Genomic DNA, 19155 nt, shown 5'->3' on the forward strand with positions numbered 1-19155 from the left:
GGACTCACACACGCATACAAAGCTGGTGGTCTTTTATAAGCAAGGATGTGTAAAAATGCCCGGCTCCCTGAAGTAGATGTGCTCACGCTCTATTCCATGGTCTTTTCTTCACTGATTTAAAAACACTAAAGCACCCAAGCAAAAATGTTAACACTACTACCAGCCTGTTCTGTATGTGGTTATGTCTTAAAGGGACACTGTGCAGGAAATGGTTAAAAAAGGTACTGCAACTATGCTGCTCATTGAAACTGGGTTGGCTATCGCCAAATTTGATATTTACATGAAAGTTTACTAAGTAATAAACAAGTATTTTTTAGTATGGTCCAAGTAGAGTCAGTTTTGCAGCTAAAAATGGCTATTTTTGGAAATTCAAAATGGCGGACCATGGAGAAGATCCCCCTTTTCATGTATGAAAAGTGCAATTTTTCCAGTCATAATGAATACCTAGAATTTGATGGTGGTGGTAAGTATTCATGAAAAATGTAACATTAGTGAATGGGCAGCATGAATTCTGGAAATAAACAACAAAAAATCTCACAGTGTCCCTTTAAGGTGCTGTAGCTCCATAATGCACGCCGTTTCACCAGTGGAATGCCGTAATAGCCATTGAAAAAAGTGAACCACCACAGTACTACACTACTATGACATAACCCAGGACCTTTAGTAATGCACTATGGCTTGGTCGTTGCCATTTTGGTAATAGCAAATTTATAATTCTGTGTCTTAATGGTTTAAATGAGGTTGGTGTATTTTACTGCTGATTAAAGCTGATAAACGAGTCCATAGACATTGGTGCATATTTATTAAATCACATTTAATGAATGCATCTGAAATATAAAATGTCAATAATATTTGCTTCAACTGAAAAATAACAATGTTCAATTCTTTTTTCACGTACACTTGCTTGAGCTACAAGAAGAAAATAACAACAAGGACATGAGAATGTTTTTGAACACCTGGAAGGATTACAAAGAGTAGCTGCATTTACAAAAAAAAAAGAGAGAAGACACGAGTGGGAGCAGCTCTGAGAGAGAAAGTCTGGACATGTTTGCTGTGATATAAAACACCCACACAAACACATGTATGTATATACAACTGGAAATGAAATATCAGTTACAATATGCAATGAACTAAGCCTTGTAAAAATGAGCATGACAGTGTGTCTTGACAATAATACATTAATAATATTCACATGAAGTTGTGCTTCCAAATAGATTATGTCATTTATTTTCCCTGCCCTCCCCCAACAAAGTCAAAAGCAATCGATCAAAACGGAAAAAAAAGAGTTTGAATGGAACCCTGGCCCCTAAAGATGAATGGTGTTGATCCCTCACCTTACGCACACACACACACACGCACACGCACACTCACAAGCTGATGTACAAACACACACACACACACACACACACACACACACACACGCACAAGCTCATGTACAAACACACACACACACACACAAACGCACACACACATGCACACGCACACACACGCACACGCACGCGTGCACACACAAACACACACCACACACACACACACACACACACACACACACACACACACACACACACACACACACACACACACACACACACACACATACACACACACAAGCTCAAGTACAAACACACACGCACACACACAAGCTCATGTAAAACACACACACATGCATACACACACACACACACACACACACACACACACACACACACACACACACACACACACACACACACACGCGCACACACACACGCGCACACACACACACACACACACACACACACACACACGCACACACGTAAACCCCCACACACACTTAACACACACACTTAACACACATCTCATGCCGTAATTTGTGTGTTTGTTGTTGTTGTTGTTGTTGTGGTGGCCATGTTGTTGTCTTGTTGTGATGGCTTGTTGTCTGGCTTGGTGTTGCGGCGGTTGCGGTCGGTGTACTCTCCGATGAAGGAGCCGTCCTCGTTGAACTGGCCCTCCTCCTCCTCCCCGTAGTCCACCATGCTGTCGCCGCTCTCCGTCTCCGCCGCCTTCAGCTCGCCGCTGGCCGAGTGAGAGTGGGAGTGCAGGCTGCCTTTCAGGGGCTTCTCGTCGTTGTCACTGGGTAGGTACACGGTAAAATGCAGTGTTAGTTCAACACTGGCAGAGTACTTACTGGGACCTAATATACTGTAAAATACAGTGTTAGATCAACACTTACAAGGTACTCTGGGACCTACTACACAGTAAAATGCAGTGTTAGTTCAACACTGGCAGAGTACTCTGAGACCTAATACACGGTAAAATACAGTATTGGATCAGCACAAGGTACTCTGGGAACTAATACACTGTAAAATGTTGTGTTAGATCAACACTGGCAGAGTACTTACTGAGACCTAATACACTGTAAAATGCAGCGTTAGTCCAACACTTCTAAGGTACTGTGGGGCCTAATATACTGCATAATGTAGTATTGGTTCAACACAAGGTACTCTGAGACCTAATACACTGTGGAATGCAGTGTTAGATCAACACTTACATGGCCTGTTCAGGCCAACTGAGAATTGTGCCGGTGCCCATTCCCGCACCTAATCGCGAACAGGCCGGCGTGTTCACGCCACAGATGTTAGCGTTCGCGAACTGGAAAGTTGGTTTGCAATGCGAACCGAAAAATACTAGGTTTTTCTCCGTGAACCGTGACGACTTCAGCAGGTTCATCCGGGTAACACAGTCACATGCAAAACAGTTCAGAACTTGGTATGAATGTTATGAAGGGATGGTTCACAAGTGAACACTTTAGTGCCAAACGTAACTGGTGCGGGCATGGGCATGGGCACGGGCATGGGCACGGGCACGGGCACCGCTCTGGTCGGCCTGAAAACAGTAACAGAGTACTCTGCGACCTAATACACAGTAAAATGAAGTGTTAATTCAACACTTACAGAGTACTTACTGGTACCAAATACACAGAAGAAGATGTATAATCGATTTTTTTAGTGTTGGACCAACACTGATTCTTTTTTGCTATGTACTTGGAAATGTAGTAAAGAGAAAGTAGGGAGATGGGAAGAAGGGAAGCGAGAGAGAGAGAGGAGCAGAGATAGATGCAGGAAGGGAGGGAGAGAAAGAGAGGGAAAAGGGGCTGAGAGAGAGAGATTAAGAGAGAGGCAGAGAGAGATTAAGAAAAAGAGAGAAAGGGTGAGAGCGATGCAGAAAGAGAGAAAGCGAGATAGAGGGAAAGAGATGGAAAGGGAGTGAGAGACAGAGAGAGAGAGAGAGAGACAGACAGAGACAGAGACAGAGACAGAGACAGAGGTGTCCACGGTATTCACTGTACAGTTAAATGGTAAGCAAAGAGGCAAAGCTGCTGCTCCACTCAGATGATGTATTTCTACTGTGATATTATCTACAGCGTGCAGCAAAGTGAGGGGCATCACAGGGGAGCAGGTGTGATGTACTACTCTTCTTTCGGTATCACTTTACTTGACGCCGGTGTCATATGTATGTCATTACAGTGTCATAATAGTGTCATGACACAGTCATAGATATGTCATAAACATTATGTCCATGTCATAAACATTTAATGACTGTTGGCCTAAAATCAAGTGACATTCGGTTAACAACCGGTTGTCTTTGCCATAAGCGAATGTCACTGAAGGCAAACAGTCATAAAATGTTTATGACATGGACATAATGTTTATGATACGTGCATACCTGTGCCATGACACTGTTATGACACTGTAATGGCATGCATATGACATCGGCGTCAAGTATGTGTTACCCTTCTTTCTCTACAGGGCAAACACTTAGAAATGTCAACAGCCACTAGAGAGCATTTGGAGAAAGAAAAATCACTCTGTCCTCTGACAATCTTTTGCTTATTTCCCAAACCAAATCTGTTCCCATGGCTTAAAAGTAACCTTGAGTATGATTCAGTATCCAATGGCTATCTGCTCCAGCATAAAAGATGCTCACAGACTGCCAATTGCATAACAGAAGTGCACAACATGAAATGAATAGTAGTATTGCTCCTTGATGCAAATTCTTCAGCCTTAACTTAAAGGTATGTTTTAATTGAGGAGCTACATTCAATAGTGATAATTTGGGAAAAGAGAAGGAAAACAACAACAAAAAAACCCAGAAAAAACGGTACATTTTTGTACTTCTACAGTCTGACAAGACCTATAAAACAGATGTATTATTATTATTATTATTTTCATTTCATTTGTTTATTTTTTTGAAAAAGACCACTGTAAAACTCTTGTGGATGCTCACATCTACTCACATCTACTGATTTGGGATTCTAACTCTAGGGGAAGGGTACACAGCACTGTGGGGTGGGCTATTGTATTCACAGGGATATACCTAAATAGCTGTTGCTCTTGAATACTTGGCTATAGAGGCAATAACGTTTAGCAGATTCCATAGAAAGCAAACAAAATGACTAACTTCTGATTGTGCTAGAGTAATTTGACAGTTAACTGGTAAATTGCAGATTATAGAGTATACAGAACATTATTTTCCAATAGACATGGAAAGGTATTTATTGGAAAATATTTACATTAAATTGAAGACATGTTGTATTGATTTTTTGTCTTTAAAAACAAAATGTAATTTGATGACACCTCAAAACTGTAGAATAACGGCTCCATAAATATCATACATAATAATTTGTTTATCACATATTATTTTCACTTTGTTCATCATCATTGAAGAATACCCAAATACTTAACAAATGCGTAATACTTTATATGTAGGAAGTAGTTACTCAGCCAGCCTTCAGCCAAGGAAGTGGCATTATTCTCAGAGTTGTATAAATTAGAAGTATAGTACACTTATATATGTAATTACAGCACTAGAATTAGGATATTACGTACAAAGTTAGAGTACTTCCACCTCTACTCTACCCAACTCTGATTATTCTGTATGCCAGCCAGTGACCCAGGAGCAACAAGCTAAGGGGCTGTTACTGAGGATCCAGCTCTGCAATCACTCAGCACGGCATGACACCGGCACGGCACAGGACTGCATCTCATCACAAAGTGACAAGCGCAGCAGCATGGCCCACCGGTGTCACACACACACACACATTCACGCACGCACGCACGCACGCACGCACACGCACACGCACACGCACACGCACACGCACAAGCATACGCACGCGCACACACACACACACACACACACACACACACACACACACACACACACACACACACACACACACACACACACACACACACACACACACACACACACGCAGGAGTGCACAGGTGTGTAAACAACAACAACTGCCCTCGGGGGGGCCTGTGGTTGTTTGCCATCACGCAGTTGACAGTTACCCAACCTATTAGGCAGCTTGGTCAGGGGTCGCTTTGCTGCTCCATGTGATGCTCGGACGCGAGCGGTGTTCTTGAGTTGACGGGAGAGATGCAGAATAGACAGTTATCAGAGGGGGTGGGGGAGGTGTGGGCCAGGTGTGTGTGTGTGTGTGTGTGGGGGGGGGGGGGGTAGTTGTAGTCTAGTCTACTGTAGAGTGAGTTGTAGTGGCTGGGACTTGGCCTGGGGGGTTGTTGGCTGTAAAAGGTGGGTTCGGGTGGAGGGGGGAGGACTTGAATTGATTTGACTGGGCAGGGAGGGTGGAGTGGTTGGCTGTAAGCAGGTGTGTCGGAATGAGGGGGTGGGGGTGGGGGGTGGAGTCACCAGGACCTCACTTATAATGAGGGGGCCCACAGGAGTCAGATGTTTTTTTACAACACTGTAAATGCTAGGATGGGGGTGAGGGGGCGGGGGGGGTGGGTGGGGGGGGGGTGTTGGTTGTAGTGACGGTTGAATTTAGGGTAGGTAGAGGACAGGGACAGGGGCACTGCTAAGGGGGTGGGGGGATTGGCTGACAAGGAGTCCGATTTTTTTGCTTATCAATATCATATCACATCATATACCATTGGAGCTGGTTGTACATAGAGCCCAACATTTGGTGCTGTGCTCCTGGAGGGGATGAGTGTTTGGTTGTAAGGGCTGGAGTGTTTTGGGTTTCGTGGTGTTAGCTATTGAGTGGGTTGGTGTGAACTATAAACAACAGGGCTGACTGACTGTGGTGAGGGTGCCATTAAGTGCTAGCACATGATTCTCATCTTGTCTGACATCTGCAGTTGTCAGTTGTCAGCATCAGTGTGTTGGTGCTGTGTGCTGTGCAGGGACACATACGGTATCTGGAGAGGTGTTAGCTCCCCGCTGGCTGTTACCTGTATTCACAGAAGGTGTCGTCATTCATCCCCTGGGATTCCACGTCTGGGTGCAGGTCTTCTTTCTCCTTCACTGCAATGCAATGCGGGAACACACAGCTATCAATTTTTTTGTTTATTTTTTTCTTCTTCGGTCAGATGATTCAGTGAGTTGAGTGGCAGACCACACACACGCGCACGCAAGCATGTACGCACAGTCGCACACACCACCCACATAAAGTGAAAAAGTAAAGCTGCTACGCTACACACATAGAAATTGTCTCTTTATTATCTATAAATCGATTTCAAAAAATTGAATGACCCTTTTTGAGTGCAGAAGCAAGGGAATGTAGCAGGAGACTTTTTTTTTTTGTTATTCACAGAGTAAGCCAAGTCAAGGGTAGAGTGCAATAGCACACCAGAGAAGACAAAATGCTTACAATATCCATCACCAGAGTTTGCCGGCTTGCCGTTAACACACTCTACTGTTTCATATTATTCTGGGCAACATCGACAACAAGGCACTTCAGCAGCAGGGCTTCAGCAACACCCAAGTGTCTATCACCCTGCCTGTCGTGTTGTGAGTACCTGAATATTTCCCTCCTTTGTTCCTGTTGACGAAGCAGGCTATGAGGACAATGAGCGTGAGGAGAGCGATGGCACACATCACGCCGATGAACCAGCCCTGCGTGGAAATGCCTCCGTGGATGCTGGCACGACCTGTTGCAAAAGGAAGAAAAAGAGGGACAAAAAAAGAAAAGGAAAGAAAAAAAGGGGAAAAGAACTCTGTGACTTTGCCTTGACTTTTCCCTCCTCACCCTGCCGCCACCGCACAGGAGTGGAAGGGCGTCTGACTTGAAGTGTTTTACAATCGACGCAAGTCAGCCGCTATCTGACGCCGCTTGCCTGCCGCTGCATTTTGAGGACGCTTCGCTGTTGGCGGTGGTGGTGGTGTGGCTTCCAAACAGAATGAGAATGCATCGTCGCAGCTGTATTAATATTAAACAGACAAGTCCGCCTGTCCAATTAATCAAGCTGGAGGAGACGCCGGCGCGTAATTTTTGCTCATCAGGCATCAGGCTGGCTGGCGGGCGAAGGAGCAGCAACCTCACCCCAGCCCACCCCCTCCCCCAACAGCAGCACCCCACCCCCCTCCCCACCCCCCTACCCGACAACAGCTGCTGATCGAGAAGCACATTTGAACTCCAGACAAGGACATTCTTGATTATCAACAGCCAACTGAAATAAATAAATAAATAAAATGGGGAGCAAATAAATTAATAAATAATAAATAAATAAAATGGGAAGCACAGGTAAACTTTTGGTGGAGATTTCGTTGATTGAGGAACAAAAAATCTATACTTCAGATCTTGTGAAAAGAAGGCTCTAATGAGATAACTGCAAGCTTCCGATCTTTTGACCTTCATCAGGCAGAGATTTTGTTTCCTCTAACAAAGAAAAAAAACCACTCCTCAGCCTCACCTTCACCCCTGGTCTTGATAACATCTTCAAAAAGACTAGAATTACCAAGCCCGTTCTTTGTCATTAGGCGAACCGTGTACTCGGTCCCGGGTTCGAGCCCTTCAATGACGTGGAAGGTGTTTGAGGGGTGTAATGCCTCTGAAATCTTCCAGTTACCTTCACCTACGAGAGGTGCACAATCAGGCAGTGTTAGTGCATAAGAGCGTGAAATGGCTTGATGATGGGTTAGTGGACTACTACACGTGCATAGACTTGGACACAGAACATACACAGACACACACACACATGCAGACACACAGACACACAGACAGACACAGACACACAGAAGAATACACAAACATCAGACACGCACGCACGCACGCACGCACGCACACACACACACACACACACACACACACACACACACACACACACACACACACACACACACACACACACACACACACACACACACACACACACAAATATATGAGAGACACACAAACACATACTCAAGAAAGACATGGGGTAAGAAGAGATGAAAGATGTAATATGGTAATATGGTGTTGTATGTAATATGGTAATATGGTGTATGTTGACATCAAATAGGCTAGAGATGAGTGCAGGAAGTGAAGGTTGGCTTACGGTTGTTCATGTATGCGACATACAACTTTGATTCCAGCCGCTCGCCACCGTGAAGCCAGCTGATATTTGCAAAGCTGTCGCTAACTGAGGAGCTAACATTCATAACGGCAGGCACTACGGGTACCACAGGGTCGGAAGGAGAAGGAGAATATGTACACACACATAGAAGAGGAGAAGAAAAAAAGAGAGAAAAGAGAGATAGAGAGAATGTTAGTAGAGACAGAGGACAATGGAGACAAAACTGACTGACTTTGTACATACAAGTGCAATGTTAGTGGTGTATGGCGAAGGCGTGCGGAGTGAGGATACTGTTGTGCGATTATTTACGTCCAAGCAGTACTTATGCATGATGTATATGTTTGCCCTTCAACGGCACACAAGGCAGCGCAGCTCCCTCCAGGCAGGGTCTGTATAACACATTGCTGGGCACTGGAAACTCATACACAAGAGAACAGTAACATGAACCCAAAAAAAAAAAGAAATAAAACACCAAACAGAAAAAAGGGGGATGGACAAATGCAGTGGTTGCAAATTAGAGCAGTCTGGTTTTGTGGGTCCGTGTCGAGAATCGTTCTATTCTGTGTTCAACACCTACACTGGCCCAGACAGAGAAATGCGCGCAGCGATGAGAATCTTCCTTTAATGTCCCCCCAGAGTGGGATGTGAAAAAGAGGGAGATTCACCAGCAGAACACAGAATGGAGCTGTGTGAAGAGGCACAGGTAGAGCTATCAAGTCAGCTTCAGTTTGCCCACTCGTCGCCTCTGTTCTCTCTTTAAAAGTCATTTATTTTGTCTTCGGCAACAATGCCAACACAATTTTTGCTCACTGGCATGTAATTACGGTTTATTGAGGAACACGTTTGACTGCAACACATCTCTGTGGAGCCTTTTGTAAAAAAAACCCCTAAAAAACCCCAAACAAATTCACTGCTAGACATCCCTGACAGGAGCGGAAACAAGGCAGATGTAAGCACCACCAGTTTTTTTTCTCCCTTTTTTGTCCCAGATGCAGTGGAAAGACATAGAGGTGTCTCTGTCAATATTAGGGGCTTATGTCAAGGCAAAACCGACTATGTGTGGGCCGAGAGTATGATCACATCTACAAGGCCTGTATTTCACTGACAGCACACTATGTGTGCACCAAGTTTGATATTTAGGCAGAAAAATAACACTGTGTTAATTCAACACTTAGAGTGTCGATTTAACATCTTAGAGTGTGTTTGGTTCCGTGTGTTAAATTAACACTGTTCTTTTCACTGTACACAGTCCCTTCCATTCAAGAGACAACCCACAGTGTGGGCCGAGCTAGATCACACCTTCAGTCCCACCCCCTCGCCACAACGCCCCCCGACATGCGCCCAAGAAGAAGATGCAAAGCCTCCCTCCCAGTCACGACTCCTTCATCCCAGCTGAATAATGTGCCAGTCAAGGACACCTGCGACCACATGCGCACACACGCACAAGCGCACGGCGCATGCAGGCAGGGCCACTGACAGCTTTGGCCGAGCTCAGGACAAAGTCATCTGAAAGGGCTCCCCTGCCCAATAGATTGAATTCTCTCCCTGGGCCCGGGACAACTGTCCCCTTTGTCCCCCCCTGTCGGCACTTCTGCATGTAGACACGCACAAACGCACGCGCGGACGCACTCAAATACATAGTATAGACACATACACCCACTTGATCAGTCTCCTTCATTCACAAACAGACATGCACACACACACACACACACAACCCTAATTGTCGTGCATTTTTCAGTGGCGGTGACATTCCTGTTAATCACGGGCGTGTATCAGTGTGACTTCAAGTGACACACAAAAGGCACTAAAAATAACAGGGCTGGACTGGCCATCTAGCATAGCGGGCATTTCCCAGTGTGCCCTGCACCCTCGTGGGCCCCTATTTTCAAAAATGTAAAAAAAAATGGTAACACTTTATTTTAGGGACACATCTATTAGTACTAATACATAAAATATTAATGCATGTGTAAGTAACTTGTAAGGCATGTACTAAGCAAAATAAGACAGTTGTTAAGCATGTATTCACAAATGTCTTGTTCATGCACAATAAGGGATTTATTACCAATATAACCTTAGTAAGGACCTAGTAGACCTAGATTTCTATTTATGTGTAAGCAGTAAGGGCCAGAATACAATGTGTATAAGCTCCTGGTACACTGTGTGAACAAACCCTGAACAGTGTGAAAACAGATGTGGAATAAGGGTCCCTATTCTAAAGTGATGCATTGCTCATCCCAGATGGCTTAGGGACCCGCACTACCTAGGGCCCCCACTCTACGCCCCCCCCCCCCCCCCCCCCCGCCCCCACCCCCCGCCCCCCCCCCCGGGAAGCAAAGTGTAAAAACATTTCAGAGTCTACATTGGTCTCAGTAGGTATGAAGATCTCACTTATTCTACTGATTATGTCAATGAGTAATTGGAAGCATTATATAGCAAGGATTGGACGTAAAGTTATCAATGACGGTGGGTGGTGAGATGTCATTTTTTCATACACCAATTAGTTTTAATTGTAAAAACCCTACAATAAATGCAGAATATAACGATGAGTAATAGTTTGGAAGCGAAACTAAGCTATTCCTTTCTGATAAATAAGTTAATGTTTGAGAAAACTTAGCTACAAGAAGTGCAGTGCATGATGGGTAGGCTACGCCCTTAGTCAGAAATGCAATGCATGGCCAATGCAGCAATGATAATATTTATGTTGTTACGTACATGGCAAATTGTTTGGATAGCAACTAAATTTCACAAGTGAGGGGAGGAGCTAAGGACGTAGGCTCAGAGCTGGGTAGGTTGTCTGTTGGCCTAGATTGCGTACCCATCATGCACTGCACTTCTTGAAGCTAATGTTCTCAAACATTCACTTAATTATCACAAAAGAGTAGTTTAGTTTTTTGCTTCAAATCTATTATTCTAATGTTCTGCATTTATTTTGGTTTTTTTTTACAATTAAAACTCAGTGGTACATGACAAAAAATTACATCTCACCAAACCCACGCCATTGACAAGTGTACGTTCAATCCTTGCTATATATAGGCTCTTGTTACCTCCCTCTCATTGATATGAACAAGAGAAAACTAGATGACTCAGCTGGGTAAATATTAATTATTTGATATACCCTTACACTTTGTAGATCGGGGGGGCTAGGTAGTGCAGGCCTGGGTGGTGTGGGGGCCCTAGGACTTTGGTAGTGCAGAGGCCCTGAGCCATCTGGGCTGACCAATGCATCACTTTAGAATAGGGACCCTTATTCTGCATCTGTTTTCACACTGTTCAGGGTTTGTTCACACAGTGTGTCGGGAGCTTATACACATTGTATTCTGCCACTTACTACTTACTAATAAATAGAAATATAGGCTTACTGGTCCTTACTAAGGTTATATTAGTAATAAATCCCTAATTGGGCATGAACAAGACATTTGTGAATACATGCTTAACAACTGTCTTATTTTGCTTAGTACATGCCTTACAAGTTACTTACACAGGCATTAATATTGTATGTATTAGTGCTAATAGATGTGTCCCTAAAATAAAGTGTTACCAAAAAAATATAGGAACGAATGTCCTTAATGTTATTTTTTAACATGTCTGAAAATAGGGGCCCATGAGGGTATCGGGGCCCACCAGTCAGTCAGTTCTGCACCACTATATATGATGCGCCCATTTAAGCTAAAAGTGCCCGGGCCCTCTTTCTCCCCCAGTCCAGGCCTGGGTGAGAATGAGGGGTGAGGATGGCTGGTGGTAGGGTTTGTCACTCTGCTCCAGCTGGTGAAAAGCGCCACGGAGAGCATCTGCCAACGCAGTGGGGGAGGGCACACCCCCTACCCCGCTACACAGGAAAGACAACAGGGGTGGGACAAAGGTGTCAGTTCTGCTGGGTCCAGGGAAGAGGGCAGGATTGGGTCCCCATTACATTGTACATTGTGGGTGGGGACTTTGTCCCAGGCCTAGTCAAAAACTGTCAGGACCTGCCTCTACCCCCCACCCCATGTGTCCTTAAATATGACGACAGCCTAAATAACCAAGGATGCTAACACCCACCCCATCACACCACCCAGCCACCCACCCAAATGATCTGCTCCCCACCCCGCTACACCCCACTGTCTCCACTCACCCTCAGTGTACTTGTACTGAGACAAGCAGAGGGGTTTCCATCTACAGTAGGCCTGGCCTCCAGCCTCCAGCCTCCCCCTTGGGTGTTCATGTAGTCACTTATCAAAAGCATACCCGGGCCAAAGAGCTTAACTCTGGACCCTCTATATATAGTACACAAGCAGTCTACCTTCCTTTCTTTATATTCTGACTCACAGAGCAGTGCTTCCAGAGGGTGCCTGTTGTAATCCAGGGTAAAAAGTGTCATGATTTCCAATTTGATGCCACCCCACCCCTTCCCAAAAAAAAAACTGAAAAGAGGGAAAAAAACCCATGACTAAACCTGAGTTGAACTGCCTCCAGACTGAAATGACTTCTCTGTGCATCATCTCTCTCTCATATTAACACATGCGCGGCGCGGCTGTCAGGGGTTTCAACCCCTCCTGGTGCCCTGCTGTCTTGCAGCGTATGAGGTCTGATCCTGCCGGCTCTCGCAATCCTGTCTGCTCCGCGTCTTTGCAGTCTGCCGGAGGGGGGTTGCAGAAGGGGTGCGGGCGGAGGAGGGTTGCAGAAGGGGTGCGGGTGCCGGGCGGGCATCAGTGAAAATCCCCTGCCAGGCTAGAGGTGAGCCATTCATCAGAGTTTTATATGTCTCTCTGACACGCTGCAGAAAAAGCCAGTCAGTCACCTACAGGACCCCAGAATTAAGCAAAAGAGCTGAGTGCTACCTTTTCCTTATTTCGAAGCGGAATTCAGCAGTTTTCTAAGCAAAAAAAAGCAAAAACAGTAAGACAAAGGGGATTACATTCACCCCCTCACTCACACCACCCCCGAAAGATCGAAGATAGTCGTCTACACGTTGCGCGCAATTAACCTTTGAGTGCCATTTAAAATGGCTGTTGTGTGAATGCAATGTTGTACCTAAGGAGGAAAGAGTGGCATTGGCTTTGCGGGAAACGGTGGTGCTCGGAGGAGAGCGCGTGCTTGTCGGGCCTAAAAAAAGAAAAGAAAAGGGAAAAGTCTTGCAGTCAGCAGCAGAAGCTAGCATAGAGCAAACGAAAAATATAGATGAGGAAAACTACGTAACTAGTAGGAAGTAAAAACGGAAGTTAAAATGGTCTAGCTACGTGTCTAGGATTAATTTTCCGGCGGTTGGAACTAGGAACTCGGAGGCTACGTAAACATGAACAGCTGCTAACACACGCTACATCTACCATATTATGCCACTTACACAAACAGAAGTCATATTTTGAGCATATCCTACTTAACACCTTAATGATGCCAGTGTTGTCCGCTGAAATCGATGCTGACAGATATACATAATATTCGCTCGATTCTGACAGGACTATATTTAGAGGGCACATTATATGTGCTGTTAATCTTGCAAAACACACACACGCGCACACACACACACACAGAGCTATGTGTATGCAGATGAGTTGGTGCAGCCTGATGAAGTATTGTGACAACAGTGTGCTTAGTGCCACAGGCAAGGGCGCCGGGCTGACAAGGACAATTATCCACAGGTGACGACAAGTCTCTGCAGGTAGGGGCCTCGCTAGCGGTGGGATTGGTGGAAATGAGCGCTGTGCTGCTAACAGGACTGGACTGGACTGGCCATCTGGCATACCGGCCATTTCCCAGTGAGCCATGCACCCTCGTGGGCCCCTATTTTCAGAAATGTATTTTTTTTTTTACATTTCAGAAAATAGGGGCCCACGAGGGTGCGGGGCCCACCGGTGAGTCAGTTCTGCGCCGCTAATTATGAGGGGGGCCCCTTAAAGCCAAAAGTGCCCGGGCCCTATTGCTCCCTCAGTCCAGCCCTGTGCTGCTAACCATTCTCACACAGCGGCAGGCGCAAAACACAAATCATCACCACACTCATGATGATGGCACAGCCACTGTAGGGGTCAGAATAATCAGTCATGCAAACGCCATCGCCACTTTCGTTTTTTTTTTCCTTCTCTATTTTTTAAAAAAATGAAAAAAGAAAAAACGGTGACCTGCGTGCTGGCATGAATCTCGAGTGAGATGTACACGTGTTTAGATGATTAAAGAGCTTTAATTGTCTGTGTCTAGCATGAGACGGTGGCAGGCTGGTGACAGGGTCGTAATTGGCACCCACAGCATTGTGGCGATGATGCGCTGTTCTAATCTGATGTCACAGTCCTTATCACTGGCGAGCACACATAAACAACACTGGCACCATCACCGCTGACTGGACTCACCGTTTTCGGATACACCGAAGAGGATTAAATCAAACCATTTAGTGCCTAATTAAGCCTGATTCACAATGCTGTTTGGGGCTCAAATGGTTTGATTTAATGTCAGCATGTGTACTGTCATGACTACTACACTTTCAGTTGTATTCTCTGATTTTATATTTTCTGAATAATATCGTGGATTGACCCAGCCATATTGTGCGGCAAGCCTCAGGGAACGAAATGTCCCTGGGATTCATAAGCCCGAATCATGTATTCAGAATACAGCTGAAAGAACACACTGCAAACAGTTGACATGCTACTCTAAAGGGAACACTATCTAGAATTTTAACGAGCGGGAAAAAAAAAACATGGGAGTTCATACTGAAGTTGCGGCTTGACGTGCCTGTTGGAGCTGGTGAGAGAGAACGAGAAAAAAGACAGAGAGAGAGGGAGAGTGAAAGAGAAAAGGAGAGAGAGGGAGAGAGAAAGAGAGAAAGAGAGAGAAAACAAAAGAAGAAAAAAAAGTGTTGTGGAGATGACAGATGCGCAGGGCAAGCTGTAGAGCTGCTATCTTCAACAGGCGTGATGGCAGCTTAAAAGCACACATGTGGATTCACTCACTCACCCTCATACAACCCTCAAATACAAACGCACACACACACACACATGCGCACACATACGCACACACACGCACGCATACACGCACGCACGCACGTACTGTACGCACGCAGGCGCCCACACACATACACACACACACACACACACACACACACACACACACACACACACAGAGACACACACACAGACACACACGCGCGTGTGTGCACACACACACACACACAAACACCCTCTCAGAGAGAGAGAGAGAGAAAGAGGGCACAAAGAAGCACAGATATATAGAGAGAGCAAGAGAGCTGAGGCAAGCAAGCACGAAACGCACGTAAGCCTCCCCGTCTCGCGCACGAAGAACCGTGTAAAAAGCAGCAGAAAACACTGAACATGTTCACACTGCTGCTGCAAGCCAAACATGCGTCACGTAACGTTTACCCTCCGGAAAACAAGACACCTGTTCTCTGACTCATTAAATTAGCAAGGGACAGACGCGTTTTACATTACACTTTGTGGGTGTAGTGGTGTGGGCTTTTTTTCAATTACCAATGGTACGATTAATTAAAAAGACCTTCTTTCTCATTCCCTGCTCCACTGGGTATGCGTCATGTGCCTGCCTGCCTGCCTGCCTGGCTGGCTGGCTGGCGTACATGTGACATGATGGCTGCAGTGAGGCATGTCACTGTCACAGTGTTGAGGTCTAAATATACCGTAAAAAAAACTTGCAGACTGTCCTACATTTCCAGCTCGCTGGGTGACATTGAGGATGGAGTCTCGGTGGAGTCTGCTGCACCGCTAATTATTAGCACTTGGGGAGGGAGCATGATTCCCAATTTGCACTACCAAAAAAAGAGATCACACACCCCCACAGACACCACCACATCACACACCAAGTGCCTTAGAGCCTGAAATCAATAAAAATGCTTAACCCTCTTGTGACTATGATGAATGAAAGGCAGTTTTACACGCCCTTGTAATATTGTTTTAGTGTAAAACGAACAAACAAAAATCTAATGATAACAAAAAGTATGTGGGTATATTTTAAAAGCCTGGATTGCTGGCTGGCTGGCTGATAAAAAGCCAACAATGCCAACAGCAAAAAACAACAGTGCAAAAAATGAAACCTTAGCAAGCTTATTTTTCTAGTTTCAAGTAAAAAGCTTCTAGCCAATCTAAAAAATAGCACCTATTTATTAAATTGGTCTTAAGTCAGGAAGACATAGCCATTACAATTTTGATGACAGTAAGGTTATAACAAAGGCTCTGTGCTAAGGGTTTAAGATTGACTGGTATATGCTTTTAACTTGACACTAAGCTTGCTAAGATTTCAGTTTTTTGTAGTGAAACCCCTTACCCGGTTCAAAACAACTGCTCTTTCAAACTACTACACTCTCCTGAACTCTCCATGTCCTGCTGCTGGGTGGTGGCCTTGTGGGTTGTAACCTGAACTCAGTAGTCCTCCCTGGGAAATGTCAGCGGCTGTAGCACCGATGTCCTTTCTCAAGTCCCTCATTCCCCTGTCACCTCCCGCACCTCTGTCTACCGCCTGCTTGGTTTACCTGACCCACCAACCCCTTTCATCTCCCCCTGTCAATCCCTGCTTGGTGTAGCCGAACAATGACCCACCGCCAGGGCCGATGCTACCACAGGCCTAGACCAGGGGTGGGCAACTTTTTTCATTCGAAGGGCCACTTCAAATTCATCCGAGGGCTGTAAAAGTCCTCCGAGGGCTGTTCTACGAACACAAACCAGGATTTTCCCCTTCACTTTAGGCCCATATAGAAGGCAGCCACCTTTTAAACAAGCACCACCTTCTCTGGGTACCCTGAATATAACAGAATTGTAATGTAAATGTAATTCCTAAGATTCTTTTACAAAATATGCCATATATCATGTGAAGCTGCATAACAACAAAATTATGCCCGCAAATGGCCCTCGAGACATAGGTTCTCCACCCCTGGTTTAGCAGAACAATGACCCACCGCCAGGGCCGATGCTGGGCATAGACAGACAAGGTGGTCTCCTCGGTTGTCAAATCTCTTGGTGGCATCATACTAGTAACGCTCGAAAGTGAAATCAAAATTCACATTGATAGTTATTATTCATGGGCACTCAGTACATGTGTGGGTACCCGATCAGTTGTGCTTGATCAGATGTAGTACGACACTATGTTTACAGATGACAATTTCTAAATGCACAAAAAAGGAAAGAGGAGGATCGCCTAAAGGGCACCAAACTGACTAGAACCATCCCTGCCCACCCACATCCTCCATCCCAGCTCCTCACTCCCCACTCTCCTCTCCACGGATCACCCATGACCCACACCCATCCTCCATCCAAACTCCCCAGCTCCCCTCTCCACAGATCACCCATGACCCACTCCCCTCCATCTTCCATCCAAACTCCCCACTCTCCTCCCCACGGATCATGCATGACCTCCCCCAATCCTCCATCCCAGCTGCCCTCTCTCCTCCCCACGCATCATGACCTCCCTCTGGCCATCTGGCATACCGGTGGACCCTGCACCCTTGTGGCCCCTATTTTCAGAAAAAAAAATCTGAAAATAGGGGCCCACAAGGGTGCGGGGCCCGCCGGCGAGTCAATTCTGCATTGCTAATTATGAGGGGGGCCTCTAAGCCGAAAGTGCCCGGGCCCTATTTCTTCCCCAGACCAGCCCTGCCCACGGATCATGAACCCCCCCCCGGCCTGACACTCACTGGCCTCAGGCGTGGTGGAGCACTCTTCGCTGGCGGCGGGGCCACAGCCCAGTCTGCTGCACGCCTGCAGGTAGAACTTGTACTTGCTCAGGGCCTCCAGGTCTTGCAGGAGCCACTTGCTGGTGTCCGGATCGCTCACGTTCACCGACAGCATGGGGCCCACCTCCTCCGTGTCGTTGACTGAAAACAGAGGCGGAAGAAAAACAGAAAAGAGGACAAAACTCAGGACCAGGTAAATAAGATTCTTGTCAATCTATTTTTTTAATTATCAGTTGTCTTATAACCCAAAGACAATAAAGGCTCTTTTCCACTGCTGGTTTTCTGGTAGGCCTACAGCTCGACACAGCACGACTCGGGTGCTACTTTTTGCTTTTCGATTGAGCTGTGTCGTGCCCAATCGAAAAACAAAAAGTAATGTGTTCGTTCAAGTAAAATCCTTTGCACACAAAGGAAAAATGTAAAAAGGTATCCATTTAGCTACTGACACAAGTCCCGCACGGTGATGAGTACCAGAAGAAAAAAAACAATAACAGATCTTTAGATACAGCTATTTGCTGGAAGGCATGTTCTGAAAACAAACTGACTTATTGACTGTTCACTAAGAACAGGAAAAGCAATTCCCCAACATTAGGCACACAAAGCCGCTTCTCATCCATCATTAGTGCCCGCATCGCCGCAGGTTACCTGATACAGAAGAGCACTCTTGGCACACTTTAGGTGAGCGGAGAGAGAGAGAGGGCGGCATCATTAAAATTTCAAATGCTTCATGAGATTCCCAAGCATTGGTCAAAATGACTCCATTTGTGTATGGAGCCAATTGGTGTGAGAATCTGAATTGAGAGAGAGAGAGGAGAGAGAGAGAGAGGAGAGAGAGAGAGAGAGAGAGAGAGAGAGAGAGAGAGAGAGAGAGAGAGAGAGAGAGAGAGAGAGAGAGAAACTAACAGAGAGAGAGCAAGAGAGAGAGAGAGAGGGAGCGAGAGCGGGAGCAAGAACGAGAAAGCACTCTCCCATGATAGGAAAAAAGAGCCGGCATGCATGAAGGCCTTGGTGTTTAGTTATGCAAAAAGAAGAAAAAAAACAGAAAAGTAACGTGTGAAATATTAACTTGACTCTGCCTTTTAGAGGCCCAGGCTTAACTCTGGAACAGATGTGCACTCGCTCTTTAAATTCCTCTGGTGCAGAGGGTGCCACTCCGGC

The 19155-nt window shown here is 45.7% G+C and overlaps 1 protein-coding gene across 3 annotated transcripts in view; it reads right to left on the reverse strand.

Moving 5' to 3' along the window:
* Positions 1-1772: 1772 nt before the first annotated feature.
* The window catches only part of chl1b (cell adhesion molecule L1-like b), a 132030-nt gene continuing 114647 nt past the window's right edge, over positions 1773-19155 (reverse strand). For 2 of the 3 annotated variants that reach the window (XM_063215270.1, XM_063215269.1), the window contains exons 23-27: positions 17959-18138; positions 13350-13421; positions 6804-6935; positions 6237-6309; positions 1773-2112 (exon numbers count right to left, since the gene is read on the reverse strand). In XM_063215270.1, coding sequence (XP_063071340.1) covers positions 1839-2112; positions 6237-6309; positions 6804-6935; positions 13350-13421; positions 17959-18138 — 731 coding nt within the window. In that variant the 3' untranslated portion in view covers positions 1773-1838. The remainder of the gene's footprint in view (positions 2113-6236; positions 6310-6803; positions 6936-13349; positions 13422-17958; positions 18139-19155) is intronic. The other variant, XM_063215271.1, reaches the window with a different exon arrangement.

The sequence above is a fragment of the Engraulis encrasicolus genome, chromosome 14 (assembly GCF_034702125.1).
Source record: "Engraulis encrasicolus isolate BLACKSEA-1 chromosome 14, IST_EnEncr_1.0, whole genome shotgun sequence".
In the NCBI taxonomy this organism is placed as follows: Eukaryota; Metazoa; Chordata; class Actinopteri; order Clupeiformes; family Engraulidae; genus Engraulis; species Engraulis encrasicolus.